Source organism: Rattus norvegicus, chromosome 3, assembly GCF_021556685.1.
Source record: "Rattus norvegicus strain SHRSP/BbbUtx chromosome 3, alternate assembly SHRSP_T2T, whole genome shotgun sequence".
In the NCBI taxonomy this organism is placed as follows: Eukaryota; Metazoa; Chordata; class Mammalia; order Rodentia; family Muridae; genus Rattus; species Rattus norvegicus.
Window position 1 is genome coordinate 139,748,430 of NC_141536.1, and position 15,929 is coordinate 139,764,358.

The 15,929-nt window shown below is 46.5% G+C and overlaps 1 protein-coding gene across 10 annotated transcripts in view; it reads right to left on the reverse strand.

Moving 5' to 3' along the window:
* The window catches only part of Ninl (ninein-like), a 66,489-nt gene that overhangs the window by 36,020 nt on the left and 14,540 nt on the right, over positions 1–15,929 (reverse strand). For 8 of the 10 annotated variants that reach the window (NM_001430466.1, XM_087652262.1, XM_087652259.1 and 5 more), the window contains 4 exon segments: positions 2,031–2,097; positions 3,532–3,704; positions 8,529–8,625; positions 9,097–9,290. In NM_001430466.1, the coding sequence (NP_001417395.1) occupies positions 2,031–2,097; positions 3,532–3,704; positions 8,529–8,625; positions 9,097–9,279 (520 nt within the window). In that variant the 5' untranslated portion in view covers positions 9,280–9,290. 10 annotated transcript variants of the gene reach the window in all.

A 15,929-nucleotide genomic window follows, 5' to 3' on the forward strand; every position in this document is an offset into this window, starting at 1 on the left:
CCCCCTTCCTGGTCACTGCAGCCTAACACATGAGTGTTAACATGCCACATTCATGTTCTCGCTTCTCCACTTGTCTCAAATGACTGCCCTCATCTTTTTGGCTTTCCCCCATGAGGCAGTTTAAAAACAAAACTTTGAATTTTGATACTTTTTCTTCGACCACTACCAAGGGGTCTCTGCAACCTCAGAAGCCTTGAGACAGCTTTCACCAGCAGAACGTAAAAGAAGTCATGCTGTGTGATTGTGGGATAGGCTCCCATAGCACAAGAGATCAGCAGCCCAGCTGGCCAGACCTTGTATGAGAAGACCTGAGCTATTATGCTATGAGGAAGACCAGTCATGCTGAGAGGTCATTTGATTCAAAGGCAGTCCTCATCTGAGACTCAGACCAGCTATGTGAATCACCTTCACGTCCTCCCCGGGTTCAGGACTTGTCCTTCATGGTCTTAGCAGAGGCCTTGGGTATCAGTGACACTGAGCCATGCTACCCACCTTTTCCCCTAAGTACCTCAACCCCTTCCTAGAGCAGTTCTGCAGCAGCAGCCTGAAGCGTTTGGCTGCTGTGGCTATCAAGGCCTGGTGTGGCCCTCACTCTTATTCTTAAATTCATCAAAAATGCTCTGCATGAGCCTTGGTTGCACTCAGTGAGAGGTGCTCGGACTGCCTTCAGCCTGTTGAAAGGGTGAGAAAGGCCTGAGCAGTTGCCTCCTGGCCAGTTCTTAGGACCTGCAGAGTGTTCGGGTACAGAGGACACCCCCATGCTGGCAAGCGACTTTTATCACTTCTGAGGCATTACTCGTGTTGGTAGCTAACTGTATATTGTCTTCTTGCTTTCAAATTGTTTGCCACTGGCCTTGGTATAATCTCTCCAGTTAAGTTCCAAGAGTCAATTCATTTTTTTTATTTGTGTGTGTGTGTGTGTGTGTGTGTGTGTGTGTGTGTGTGTCTGTCTGTCTGTCTGTCTGTCTGTCTGTCTGTCTGTCATGTGTCCATTGATACACATAGATGTAATGTGTGGAGATGTCAGGTGTCTTAATCACTTACCACCTTACTCTCCAGGACAGAGTCTCTCACTGAGCCTGGAACTTACTGACTGGGCTAGCCTAGGTAGTCAGCAAGTCCTAGGGATCCCCCTGTCTCTGCCTCACCGGTGCTGGGATTTCAGATGTGTGCTGACAAACCCAACTTTTTATATGAGTGCTGAGAGTCTGAATTCAGGGCCTCTGGTTATATAACAAGCTCTACTCACTGAGCCAGCCCCGGGTTCTTAAGCACTATTTCATCCTCTGTCATCACAGAAGCAAATAGGCAAATATGAGTCTGAAATAAATCAAGTCACCTCCCCAGAGAACTTCCATATTGTCTCCTAGGGTACTGCTACGTAAAACTTTCTGAGTTTCTGCACCCCCATGAACATGTAACACAACTGCCATCCCAGAAAGGTGCCATGGATTCCACATCCAGCTCATGCCTGGGCACCCAGTGGCTACCTGCGCTCAGTGTCACCCGCAGACCACAGCATTTCTGAAGGCCAAGAGCCCTGGTCCAGCTACACTCTCCTGACGCTGAAGTGCTGATGTGCTCACCTGTGGGCCTCTGGTTGCTGTGTCAGGCTCTTCAGGAGCAGGACCATGTGCTACTCTTCTAGAGGACAACTAAACCTGGGTGGGGTCTGACCCCCTTCACAGCACAAGAGACGGTAGCAGGCCATGCGGGTCCCTTTGGCCTAAGACTCCTGGGTCATACCTGTCACCTGGGATCACACTGGAGCTCACAGGTCATGATCAAGAGCAACCGCACCCTGTGACATTGTGCAGAAGCCCCTGTCTCAGCAAGTGGTGGTCTTGGGGGAAATTGAAGACCAAGTGACTATCTCTGGGGTGAAGTCAATGTGCTAACCATCTCTGGAGGAGGAACCTACGAGGGCCTCACACATACACAACGTGAGTTCCCAAGACACTGCCCTCTCCAACAACCTGGCTCTCAGAGCTCTAATCAGACACGGCATGAAATATGAAGCCACGGGTTACCTTGTGCTTCAAATAATTCATTCTGAGGTTCTTTAGGGCTCTCGGCATCTTCATCTGACTTGAGGCTCTGGGAGAAAAGGGGAGAAAAGGATGTGAGCACCCCAGGGGGTGACGCAGTAGATGGAGCACCAGGAATAAGCACAAAGGACGTTGGGGTAGGAGGGGCTAACTGAAGATGCCCTCTGGCTGGCACCCCCAGGCTGAGGCTCAACAGGCTGTGGTCCCACTAAGCAGAGTTTTGCATGTTGTAAAGACTAACACCCTCTCCAAAGCAAAGGGTTCAGACATAAGGTTGGCTGCACACCTCGTTCTGCATACTCTGGCTCCTTAGCATAAACTACCAGCAGGCCACACTGAAAACACAAAAAGCCCCTGCATCCCACAGCAGAATCTGACCAGCTTTGACAGGAATTGTCCCACATTCCACTCATGGACAATTCAACAAATACTGTGACTATCATGGCCCTGTGCGCAATCCTTTATCATCCCTCAGTCCAGCAAACGGAAGGGCAAGCCTCTGCCCCTTTAGGTATTCTGGGGATAGCACAGTTCATAGCAAGCAGAGAGCAGAGAAGACAGGGCCATCAAGAAATGTGTGAGCTGAATAAAACCCTCACCACATCAGCAGGCCAGAGTTTACACTAGCTTCTGAGCCAGTGCTGTGTGACCTGGGGCTTCCTGGATGAATGATTGGGTGACCATCTGGGTGACCAAGATTCTGTTCCTTTAAGGCTGCCCCAATTCCCAGGGGTCAGAATGCATGTTGGTAATAAACACTCCATTTTATTTTTCTAATGCATTTAACTCAGCTGCCAACAGCATTCTCTGTGTTTGTATTCTGAGTCAGAGATGAAGTATCACGATGAAGGTGGAGGGTCACTAACTCAGAAGTGTCCCCTCTCTCCCACCAGGCTTTACAGAGATCCCTTTTTCCACTGAGACACCTCACCTACCCAGTGCACAGATGTCTTTACACGAAGCAGGAAAGGCTCCATTGCTAGCCACAATAGATGGGCTCTGGGCAGGGAAAGCAGGGCCAGCTCCCACCCTCCAGGAGGCATCCAGCTGCACCTGGCTGGACTACAGATGTGTGGGCCTTGCTATACCCTGAAGCAGACAGTATTGTGGAGGCGGTACCCACATCCCTAGCCCTGAGGCTTACCAAAGGCTTCTTTTCCCACTCCTTGGCACATGACGTTGACGTTACCTACCCTGTTCAGAAGTCCTAACTTGGACTTTCCATAATAAAAGGGAGGTGTGGCTGGTGAGCCCAGAGACAGAAATAAAGGTCACGACAAAGTTCCCATCACTCCAAATCTGAAGGAGTGTGGCCTGGGACCAGAAGTACCCCAGGTAGAGAAGAGAGCTTCACATGAAGCACAGCTGCCACGTGTACCCAGGCTGCTAACAACTCTCCAGGACCATTCTTCTGGGCAGCGACAAGTTAACAATTACGTCCCCAGTGTTTGCCAGTGTCAACGGGAGGGGCTGGCTGACTAACCTCCACACTTTCCAGAGATGCAGAACGTCTCAACGGAGGCTTCACACTGCCCTTAGCCTGCTGTTCTGATCCACATTTGGTTGTGGTGGCAGAATCACCGAGCTCAGGGAGGCTCCGACGGCCATACCACTTAGAGCCACTCATGTACTTTGGAGGGACAGCACAGGAAGTAGCTGGAAGGAGAAAAGGAGACAAGTGGAGAGGGGATGGCTATGAAGCAGGCTGTAGGCCCTGCATGGTGACATGACCCTCCCTAAGAAGCTGAACTATTAACTCCCAGTATGGCCCACAGACACACTGCTGACCACTTGTTAGTCTGGAGGACACAAGGACACTGATCAGCTGACAGCTCATGGATGTCCTATTACTTGATACAAAACCAGGAGTCAGGTTGGGCAAGACACTCCTACTGAGTACCAGGTGCTCTTTATGTTTTCTCAAGTATCTGAGGACTATTTCCCATAACTCCTTCCTTACTGTATTGGACTCGGGGTTGCAGTGTGTGCCCCAACAAGCTAGGTTCAGTCACCATCACAATAACCTGATTAAAGAGCTGAGTTAACAGTGAAAAGCAGATGCACTCAATGTGCATTAAGAACAGGGATAAAGAGACCCAGTAACCCCCTCCTGTGGGAGAAAGGTACCTTCAGTGTCTTTAAATTCGTCACTAGTAATTCTCAGGAACCTTAACTTCAGGAACCTGCCTCGAGGTTAAGGTTTAACTAGAAGGCAAGAGATATGTATAAACTGGCACTGCAGATCAAGGTGTGGTTCTGGCTCTGCTATGACCCATCATTGTTTTGACTCCAGTCTCTCCTGCAAGGTGGTCTGACAAGCTGTCAGCCCTATGTGAAATTCTTTTGCTTTCCTGGGACAAGATCTCCCTTAACAGCAATTTCCTTCTCGCAGTATGAGATTTCTGGGGGGGAAATCCCAACTCCCTGGGTACTTTGTTTCAGTGGTCTGGATAGCCAGAGTGAGAGGCACATGTGTCTGTATGCTGGTTACATTAGGATATCAAACCCTCGGGATTAGAGGCACTCCATAGGCAAACATGAGCCACAAAGAAAAGCACACTGCAATCCTGTGCAGTCTAAAGTCCCAGGACAGCTGCAGCACGGACTGTGGTCTCCAGACTGAAAGGGACACTCTACACCCAACACTTCCTTGTGGTTCCCTCCTCCTTCCTCCGACCTGCACAGCTACACCATCCTGACCAATGTGGGAGGGGAGACAGAGAAGGCAAGCAGTCATGGTTAGGCTGTGGGTTCTGGAGAAGAAGTCAGGGTCGGGATTCCGAAGGAGTGCAGCTAAGGAGATGGATACGCCCACTGAGGCCAGCCTGGCCATGAAGCTGAGGAGCCCTCCATACACAGCAGGTATGTCTTGGGTTTTATCAAACAGAAGACAGTTTCATAAAGCCAAGAACCATCTGGCCTTTTTCCTCTGTGCTGATGGTTACTACCTGCTGATCCTGGGACCACTAGAAGAGAAATCTGGGTGACCTAAGATAGACAGGAGTTGGAGATGAGGAACAAGGATTGGTGAGGTCAATGCTAAGTTCCAGTCTGAATATGCTGAATGTGAAGTGACAGTGTAGCATTCAAGGTGTCTGAAAATCCACAAGATGACTGCTGGGGCCCATTACCAGTCCTCATGAGTATTGCATGTTATGTTATCCACACCAACAGAATAGGCATTGGCAAGCCAGGTATAGTGTCCTTGAACGGACAGAAGTCATGGGGCATGTTGAGAGGAAGGAAAAGGTTCCATGTCCATGGAGAAATCAAGAGAACATACGAGGCACCCCTCCAACCCCCGGGCCAGAGTCAATTCCCCACAGGCAGAGAGGGAAAAAAGGGCCACATAGTAAACTTCAAGCAGGCTAATCACTCTTCTTCTAGAGCTGTGGATACTCTGTCTCTGAAATCTTCTCAGAGGCCCTGACATGCTATTGTCTGTCTGTCTATCTGTGGTGTTGATAACATTTTGAATAAACAACTTACCTCCTACATTCTGCCTCAGTGTGTTTAAACCTAACCCAAGACCTTTCAGGTATGTAAACAGAAGAACAAAGAAAACACAGCTTAGTTAGCAGCCAGAAAATACTAGCCAAGGTCAGAGAGCAGTAACACTTGCAAGGGCATACTTACAGTTCTCCATGGCTAGCAGCCAGCAGACAAGCCAAGGTTAGTACCTAACAAAGCAAGTCAAAGATGAACAGAGGGAGGGTCAGCATGTGACCATCCTTACTGGGAGAGCAGTGCACAGTCATCTCTTCAGGAGATAAGCTGAAACCTCCTGTCTCTGTCCAGCTTCTGCCAGAAATCCTATATAAAGCCCCTACAGCATAGCTCTGCAGTGTTTCCTTTGTTTGGAACCCCTTGCACCCTACAGACTTTCTCTCATGTTTCCTTAATAAATCTGTTTGCTTGGCTCTCAATAAGGAGCAGTTACAAAACAAAAGCTCTTGTCAGTAACTGGCTTCCATTTGTAGGCAAAGCATGGCTGGGCATGGCTCACCCAGGTCTCTTGGGGAAACACCTCCTAGTAGGGCTAGAAGAGGACACCTGTCCTGTGCAGTGGGGAGCACCAAACACCTGGACAACCTTACAGAGAATGCCCACTGTCATCCTCCCCACCTGCCTCAGAGGAGACCCAGGCCACCAGGCCAAGGCTATAGCCCCATCCTACAGTTATTCAGGCACAACAGAAAATGCTGCAACTTGCCCATATTTCTCTTCCTTGTGGGCTTCCTTGTGTCCAATGGCTCCCTTCATATTTCTGTGGTCCACGTCCTGTTCTAAGAATCTAAACAAAATAGCCCAAAGAGAAATCTCCCTCCATCATGGAGAAGCACTCCTCAGAAAAGAGGACCCACAGGGCTCTTCAGCACAGAAACAGCAACAGCAGAGCAATGGCAACAATGAGTGGGCAGTGTCTGCTCCCTACGGTGAACTCTCTCATGAGGTGGGAGCACAGTATGTCATGGGGACCTAGCATTTTCCACCATTGCCCCAGCCAGCCCATCACATCACCAGCCTGATACACACTGTCTAACACCCTACAGGAGCCCCACTGTGTGGCTAGAGCCCTGGGCACCTACGTGCCATTAAGTGTGCTGACTATTGAGAAAGTGTAACAGGGTAGGAAAGACAAGTCCACTTACACGTAATGGCCTTTACCATTACGTGTTAGGGGGAACAGAAGTGCAGGACTGCTATTCCTGTTCTAGGCATTTGGCCACATAGATAAACTCGTTGAAAGGGCAAGGTGGGAGGCACTAGACAAGAAGGAACTAGAAATTAGGATGAAGATGTTGCAACTGGAACCAAAAGGTAAGAAGTATAGTCAGATGGGTGAGGAGCGGGCAGTGGTCAGGAACAGGAGACGAGGAACGGGTACATTGGAGAATGAAAAAGACTGAACCAGACTCAACCCTGGAGGGCAATCTGGAGCTGACCCGGCTCTGTCACTTCAGGCCCACAGCACGAGGTCAGTTAGGGTGGTAGGTAGATGTTTTCAGACGGCTCCATAGCTATTTCCTCCAAATTGAAGCATTCTGTCCTCCAGTCAGGAGGGAGTTTCACAAGCCTGGCCAAGCTAATAAAATTCATCAGATTGAGGATGCTCAGAAAGACAGCAGGATTCACAAGACCCTTGCCCAAGATTATAACACACTGAACGACAGCTAGAAGAAAGACCGCTGGTGGTGCCCGGGTGAAGTGCCCATGCTCCCTTGAGACCCCTAATGACCTCACAGGCCTCCCCATGTGTTTGGCCTACTGTTGGTGCTCTGGCTAGAGTAAACAGACTGCTGTTCACATCTTGTCCCTAGAGTCACGCAACAGAGATGGAGAGAGGTTGGTCTCTCTCCAATGGCATGAGTGGCAGTATTTCGGGAAAGGCATGGGGCACTTAGTTTTCCAGTTTCTAATTCTAAGGTAAAAAAAAAAAAAAAAAAAAAGAATTGGTAGTGACTCTCTTCACATTTTCGCAGAGAAAGGTACAAGACAAATACTTGTGCAAGCAGTGTGGGGTTGACACAGACCTCAGAGCAGACCTATGTCCTGCGCCCAGAGCCTCTGGAATGAGAGAGGAGGTGGGGAAGGGGCTGACTATGCCATCCAGAACAAGAAGCACAGTGTTCTGACACTGTGTGCATGGGGCTCAGGTACTGGGACACAGGGACTCAAATCCTAGCCACCACATACTATAGAAAAGGGCTAAATCTCTCTTCAGGTCAACTGTGGGTAAGCCAGCACATGGAACTTCTAAGAGGGTAGACAGAACCTACATACAATACACATGAAGCTCAAAGCCTCACACTTAGAAAACACTTGGTGTGAGCCAGTCCCTCTGCCTGTCACTGTGACTCATCTCCATGCCTCTGGTCCCGACTAGGATCCTTCAACCCGCTACAGGGTCATACAGCATACCTGGACAGGTGGCTATCTCCAGTGAACCCTGAAATCATCACTGTCTACCTTACACAGTCCTCATGTCCCTAAACAGACAAGCCTCCAGCTACCTCCCACCAGGCCCATTATTTTGTACCCCATAGTCCTTGGGCCTAGTGGCTTCCTGCCATGTGTCAGTTATACTTATTATCATGTTCCTGCCTCGCAGGCATTTCCACAGTGGGATTCCTGTTAGTCCTGTTAGCACAGTGCAACACCTCTGGCTATGAGAGCAGACGCTAGAGTCCAGGGCAGAGGGCCCGTCTGCTCGCTTAGTGCACCTGAGATCTCTGAGGCTCCACCTCTTGCTGCTCCACACCCCGCAGTGCCCTGTCAGTGGCCCTCTACAGGTAATGCAGTTAACGATCTGAAGACAGTCCCTGAAGAGGAAATCCAGATATTCTGCTCAAGTCTGCACTCGATGGCTTGTTGGTGACAAAAAAAAAAGGCTAGAATTTGGAAAAGTTAAGCTACACTCTGAGTGGCCATAGATAAATTAAGGAAAGAAACTGAAGCGCTTACAGGAAAGCCTCTTACCTGACTCTGAAGAACTACCTTCCTCATCAGAGGGTTCTACGCCAGTAGCAGATGACAGCACAGCCACAAAGCCTTCCTTGAATTCCTCAAAGTTAACCTGCCAGAGTTTCAGTGAGAGGAAGACACTGTCACTTTCCACAGAATTTCATGGACTAAAAATCCCCTTGGAGTCTTTTTTTTTTTCCTCCCTCAAAAGACCTCTGATTATTGCCTTTCAGAGTAAGGATGTTCATTTCACTTTTCCAAATATATACTTAAAGTTGTTTCCACTAGAAGAATCTATTACAGAAGGTAAATGTGAACCACCACACCACCACCAAATAAACCATTTTACCAAACCAAACCAAACCACACAATTAAGAGAACAAGGGCAGCTGGGTGTAGCGGACCACATACACATGGGTAGCTATGGCTGCTTACGCTCCCTGAAGTTCTTTTTCTATCCATAGAACAACAGTTATTGCTGGTGACTTTTCCTCCCCAAGTGTCTTTCTTTGGCTGCTGTGTACCAATGCCCACGTGAGTGGCACAGCTCTGCTCTGTCCCTCAGCAGGAGTCCACAACTCACCCTGGCCAAGCGGTCATCTCCAAGAAGAATGTGAAGGAGTGCCGGCAGCTGCTCTTCCAGGCCAAGCTTAGTACATAGCTGGGTCAGCTCTTCCTGATCCAGAAACCCGGTCCCTGTGGTGTCACAGCTGCTGTAGACATCCCTGAGCCGTGACACATAGTGGTTCTCTTCTTCGTTGTCCATCCCATAGCAGGCTGGTCATGAAGGAGAAAAACAAGGAATCAGGTTAGGTGGGTTTCTTAGCTCCATTCTCCTCACGCCTACACACTGGACAAAGGCAGATCAGAGCTAGCATGTGGAAAGAGGCGCTAGGAGCCCTTGTGGGGTCGAGGGGCGCTAGAGGAATCGGCTTCTCTTTGTGGGGAATGCTAGTGTCTATAGCAGGGACCCAAGCCATCCATCAGTCAGCAGTCACCAGAAAAAAAGATTCCATTCTTGTGTTTAAAAAGAAAAGTTATAGAGTAACCAGAAACCAGATGAAACCTGGCACATGCCCCCATGCCAGCTCCATATGAGGCTGAAGAGAGCATCTCTTGAGCCCCGGAGTCTGAGGTCAGTCTGAGCAACACAACAGAATCCTATCTTCAAAGATGGTAATAAGAAAAGGAGAAAGGAGTGAAAGAGAAAGGGAAAAAGGAGGGAGAGGAATGGGGAAGAAAACAGATAAACCCAGACAAAGCTCAAACTATGCACAATTCCTTCCTAAAAAACTGTTAGTGATATCAATTAGTGTTAGCAAACACTGATTTTCAATATACGTCCTCACACACACTTTCACTTTACCTTACAAACACAAGGTCTTATACATAAAAATATCTACTTAAGAACTAAATGGGTAGGTGGAAGTCACAACCAGGATGCCCCCACCATGCTGGACAAATACGTGATGGAGAGGTGGGAAAGAGAAAAACATGCCTATGGACATGGGCAGAAGTGGATGGGGGTTAAAGGAGAGAAGGCTGAGGTCAATGCTGTCACTGCCCAGTAAGGTCCACAGGGTGATGTGAAGCAGTCTAGAGGCTCTGCAGATGCAGATGCAGGTCCAAACATGCTGCAATTCCAGCTGTGGACTCCCCTAGCTCTGGACAGTGAAGGAGGCCTGAGACGAGAAAAGGTTCATTTTACAGACTGAACCTCCTGGAAGGCATCAACAGTCCAGGCTGCTGCCTCAGACCGCTCTGAAGCCTGAGATCAATATGGACATAAGCAATCCGTGCTGCTGACTGATAACTGATTATGTAGGCTTCGCTGACTCTGGGGACTATACTGATGTGAGTGGCATATGCAGCCACTGAGGGCCATGAGTGAATGCTCTATGGTGATGTCTGTGGTTCACATTACCACTGAAGAACAAGCAAATGTTTATGGTTTGGTCTGCTACTAAAGACACGTTGATATCCAAGGGCTGTGCTGAGCTGACCCTGCCCCTCACCTACTGAGGGGTTGGTGGGGGTGGACAGCCAGTCTGACCAACTCAGTTAGCACCCAGGCCCAGATCCAGGGCTTTGAGTTGGCCCACCCCAACATCTACCCAATCTGTAAACTGCTGGAGCACATGAAGGGCTGGTCCTTCAGATCCAGAGCTGCATGATCTCCATGACAGAGGCAACAGCAGGATAACTGAGGGGAATCTCAACCAAGGTCCAGTATTGATGGTGTAGCAAATGCCAGAGGCCTTGAACCAGACCATTGACTCATTGCAGTGAGTATCTGTTAAGTAATCCTGTTTGGGCAAAGGGCGTATATACTGTGTGACACATGGCAACTTCCAATGCCACTATGAGGAACAAATACGTGGAGAGGTAAGAAAGATAAGGGAGCGGAATGGTATGTTCATAGACCAGACCAGGCTACATCTGAGACTATGTCTATAAACAAACACATAAACTAATTCAAAATGTAAGGAGACCTAGGATTTACTTAAAATTTGCTTGTTCCCTTCCCGATCATCTATTTGGTTTCGGGATGAGAATAGTTTAATAGAGTCTTTCACAACCATAATATCAAACATCTAGCTTACTTACGACTAGTACAGCTCAGAATCAATATTCATTTTCTGTAATTCATCAGTAGGCAACAATCCCAATAAAAACAAAGACATCCTAAAGAAAGAATCATTTGCTTAGCTTTATCTTTCCAAGGATCTTCAAGATGGGAAAGGGGAGGTTGAAGCTATAAGGCGGGATAGAAGAGGAACTTGCCTCCAAGGGAAACTTGCACTAAATTCTGACCCAGACCAATATGGAATTTCTGAAGACATAGGTGGATGCCCCACAGTGTTGAACTTTCTAGGGCAGAGCTCAGAGTGTCTCTGTTTCTTGACTTAGAAGGTTTGTCTTTCTTCACTAAGGTGAGTGACTAATACATGAAGTGATGGAGACTCTAACTACACACAACCGAGACAGTGGGAAAGACCCTGACCTAAGCCCACGAAGCAGGGGTGTTTGTGTACCTCGCTCCAACACCCATTGCACTCATGGTATACTGAAGGCAGATGTATGTAGATTTTCTCACCAAAACTTTAATCAAAACAGATCCAGTGTGAATACAGAAGACAGTCAGAAATGAAATATTGTTTAAGTATGTTTAGCTTAGCATATAAGTAGATTTACAATTTTTTTCTCTGTCCTGAGTTTGTTTTGGTTAAACGTTAATGCTGGCCTCATAGACTTAGTCTCGTCATGATTCTTATCTTGTAGCTTACTGAGTCATTCATGAACATCACTTTTAGGTCTTCCTTAGAATATGGTAGGATGCTGGAGAGATATCTCAATGGTTAAGTTCTTGTTGTAGAAGCTTGATGACTTCTTCAGCTGTGTTCTGGGGAAACACTAGTGGGAACAGAGAACTAACTCCCAAAGACTGCAGTCTGACTTCCACAGCAGTGATCATCATGAACATATCTACACACAGATAGGCAGGTCAATACATACATACATACATAAATACATACATACATGATGAATAAATAATTCTAAGTCTCCTACAATTCAACTGTGAAGCTGACATATCATGTTGGAGAAGTTGTACTTATTAATTAAATCTGATGGATTTTTATGAATTTGTTTAAATCATTTTATCTTTTTGTTTAATTTGATAAGACATAAATATTTAGGAATTTACCCATTTCTTGATTTTATAGATTTTGTGAAAATAAGTTTGGAAATACTTATTAAAGCACTTGGATTTTATTGAATCCTGTCATAGTAATTTCTTTTAAGTTTGTGGTTTGCTTAGTTTATGTATTCTTTCTTTTTTCTTTTTTTCTTTTTTAAAAATATTTAGATATTTTTAAATTTACATTTCAAATATTATCTCCTTTTCCAGTTTCTCCTCCATGGACCCCCATCCCATCTCCTCCCCCTTCTTCTATGAGGGTATTCCCCTTCCCCAATCATCCTTCCCCTTCCCGCCTCTCTGCCCTGACATTCCCCTACATGGGGTGGGGGTGGGGGGATCTAGCCTTGGCAGAACCAAGGGCTTCTCCCTCTGGTGCCCAACAAAGCCATTCTCTGGTACATATGCAGCTGGAGCCATGGGTCTGTCCATGTATAGTCTTTAGATGGTAGTTTAGTCCCCGGGACCTCTGGTTGTTGCTATTGTTGTTCTTACAGGGTTGCAAACCCTTTCAGATCCTTCGAGCCTTTCTCTAACTCCTCCAATGGGGATCCTGTTCTCAGTTCCATGGTGGGCTGTGAGCATTTGCTTCTGTATTTATCATGCTCTGGGTGAGCCTCTCAGGAGACAGCTCTATCAGGTTCCTGTCAGCATGTACTTCTTGGCATCAGCAATATGTCTGGGTTTGGTGGCTGTATGTATATGGGCTGGATTCCCAGGTGAGGCAGGCTCTGAATGACCATTCCTTCAGTCTCTGCTTCAAACTTTGTCTCCGTATCTTCTCCTATGAATATTTTGTCCCCCCACCCCAAGAAGGACTGAAGTATCCATACTTTGGTTTTCCTTCTTCTTGAGCTTCATGTGGTCTGTGAATTGTATTATGGATATTTTGAGCTTTTGGACTACTATCCACTTATCAGTGAGTGCATACCATGTGTGCCTTTTGTGACTGGGTTACCTCGTTTAGGATGATATTTTCTAATTCCATCCATTTGCCTAAGAATTTCATGAAGTCATTGTTTTTGATAGCTGAGTAGTACTCCATTGTGTAAATGTACCACATTTTCTGTATCCATTCCTCTGTTGAAGGACATCTGGGTTCTTTCCAGCTTCCAGCTATTATAAACAAGGCTGCTATGAACACAGTGGAGCATGTGTCCTTGTTATATCAAAGGGCCATTCTTGCAGCTCTGATGGCAACTTGGATAGAGGTCTGCTCATTTGTTAAGAGCTCCTGTGTTATAAGCTTGGATGAGCAGAGTCTGGCTAGAATCAATAAATCACACTCAAGGGGGACCACCCCTGCAGCAGCAAGGCCCCCACTGATCTTTACCTCAGCTCAGCCTCTGTTTTCACCAGACTTCCCATTCAATACCCCACTGTACTGAAATCTAGTTCCTGCATTTGTTTATATGAGAATCTCAAGTGGCCTTAAAATGCTACTGGAAAAGATGCATGTGATATAAAGCAAGAGCTGTGGAAGTGGCATTTTAAATAGAGCCACGCACTGGCCGACAGTAGTCTCTGTCAGGGATGGAGACACTCAGGAGCAATCACTGGTGTTCTCTCTCCTTTGTGCTTTGCTATCTCTCTGGTTTCCTTCAGTATTAAAGACAACTATAAAGAAAAAACAGGGGTTGTGGATATGGCTCAGTAGTCTAGACCGTTTCCTAGCATGCATGAGGCCTTGGGTTCAATCCCCAGCAGCCCATAAACTTGGTGTGATATTGGTAGCACATGCTTGTAAAACCAGCACTCACCAGGTGGTGGCAGATCAGAAGTTTAAGGTTATCCTTGGCTGTACAGAAAGTTTGAGGCCAATTTGCACTACATGAGACCCTATCTCAAAAAACAAAAAGAAAAGAAAGGAAGGAAAAGAAAAAGGAAATAAAGAAAAACAACTGTGGTCAGTTTCCATAGCAAAACAAATCGTTTCCAAAGTCCAGAGGAGACAGGAGTTAGCCTAAAATAAATAAGCTAGGCCAGCATCAGCATCTGCCTGAACTAGAGTCTGGTAACTTTTTATTCTTTTAAGACAAACACTGACAAGCAATACCTAGGAACCTGGCTGGGGAACATGGCCTATGACAGGTTTTTCCCACCAGATGGCAGTGAGGAGGTGAAGCTCTCAGGGACACATGGATAATATCCATGCTGCTTCTGAGGCCACCATATCCTGCCTTAGAACAGGAAGGTCGGACCAAAAAAGACTGAGGGAGGCTCTCTTATGTGTGGGAGGGTCAAGTTTCCAGTCCCCGAAAGATGCAAAGAATTTGCCAGCAACACTCCCCAGAGCAGCGAAGGCAGGCTGCAGCCAAGTACTGAGACAGTGGGTGTGAATTTTCCAGGCAGAGCTTAGGGGGCAGGAGTGAGCCCAGCATTGTTAGATGGGTATGCTTACTTACTCAAGGGATGTTTATAAAGCAGACACACTCATAACCACTGTCCAGAGTAAGAAAGGACACACTGACAACATGTCCAAGAGGTCCACTGTGGCATCCTTGGCAAAAGTGGTAGTTATCGCTCTATGATGCAGTGTCTGAGGTGTACTCTGAAGATGGTAAAATTTCTTTCAAATGGCTTTAAAACATTTTCTGGCCCCAATATTTGTTGGAGTTCCCTTGGAAAGTGATATTTCTCTCGGAAATCACAAAGCACAGTGTGATAAAGTACATTGTATTTGATTTTTTTCCTTCATAATTGTAATTCAAAGGTTAGTCATCCAGGCATACCCCACAATCATAGCTTCCTGGAAGGCAGATGTGGAGGAACTGCTTATGTGCAGAAGTTGAAGATCAGCCTTGGCAACATACTAAGTCTCAGAGCCTTGAAAAGAACTTTACTAATGCACCCCAGTTCCATACAATCCACATACATGCTTTAACATGTCATAAAATTGATAGCTACATGTCTAAATTTATATTTGAATTATATCACAAATCTTGTAAATTGTAAATCAGCATTGGATCGAAGAAAATTTCAACATTCTATAAAGTTTTATGAAATATTGAAAACATTTTAAAACCACAGAGGGCTCTAATCCAGTCGAAGTGACACTTTCACAGATGAAGACTCTGGTATCAATGAAAGTTCTCATCTCAAAGGAATAAAAGACATGGTTTATTCTATAGCCAAAGGTGACTGATCTTATCCTAGGAACACAGATTTGGGTCTCCCCAAATACTATGCTCTGATGAGGCATCAACTTACAAAAAGGCCATAAATCAAGTCACTTTTAAAATACATTGGTGGGCACATCAGGTAGGCAGGTCATAGCAAGATGGAAAGGCTTCTGCAAATAGACCTCGGCTGGCAACACCCTTTCATTGGTGGAAGATTTGGGTTTTGTTAAGCTAATGCATTCCAGAATGCATTTTATCTGTTAGTCACAGGATGTTAGGTCTGATTGAAGGAGGCAAGGACTGGCTATTCAGCCGCTCCCGGAAAGCTCGAGATAAATTAGAATTAGGCTCTGGACTTGCACATTGCAACCTCTGTATAACACTGGAGTTCTAATCAGTCAATCATCCTTTGAAGATACAACTCTTTTCCAGGAATTCTGACTCACGGTTTCCCCCATTGGCCAACCATCAAATGTTGCCCATGTTGGGGATATATTATCATTAATTAAATGTTGAATGTCCCACAGAGTTAGGAAGGCTCAGCTCACTTCTAGGACCTGATGGGAATGAGGGTGAACACAGGGCAAGAGAACA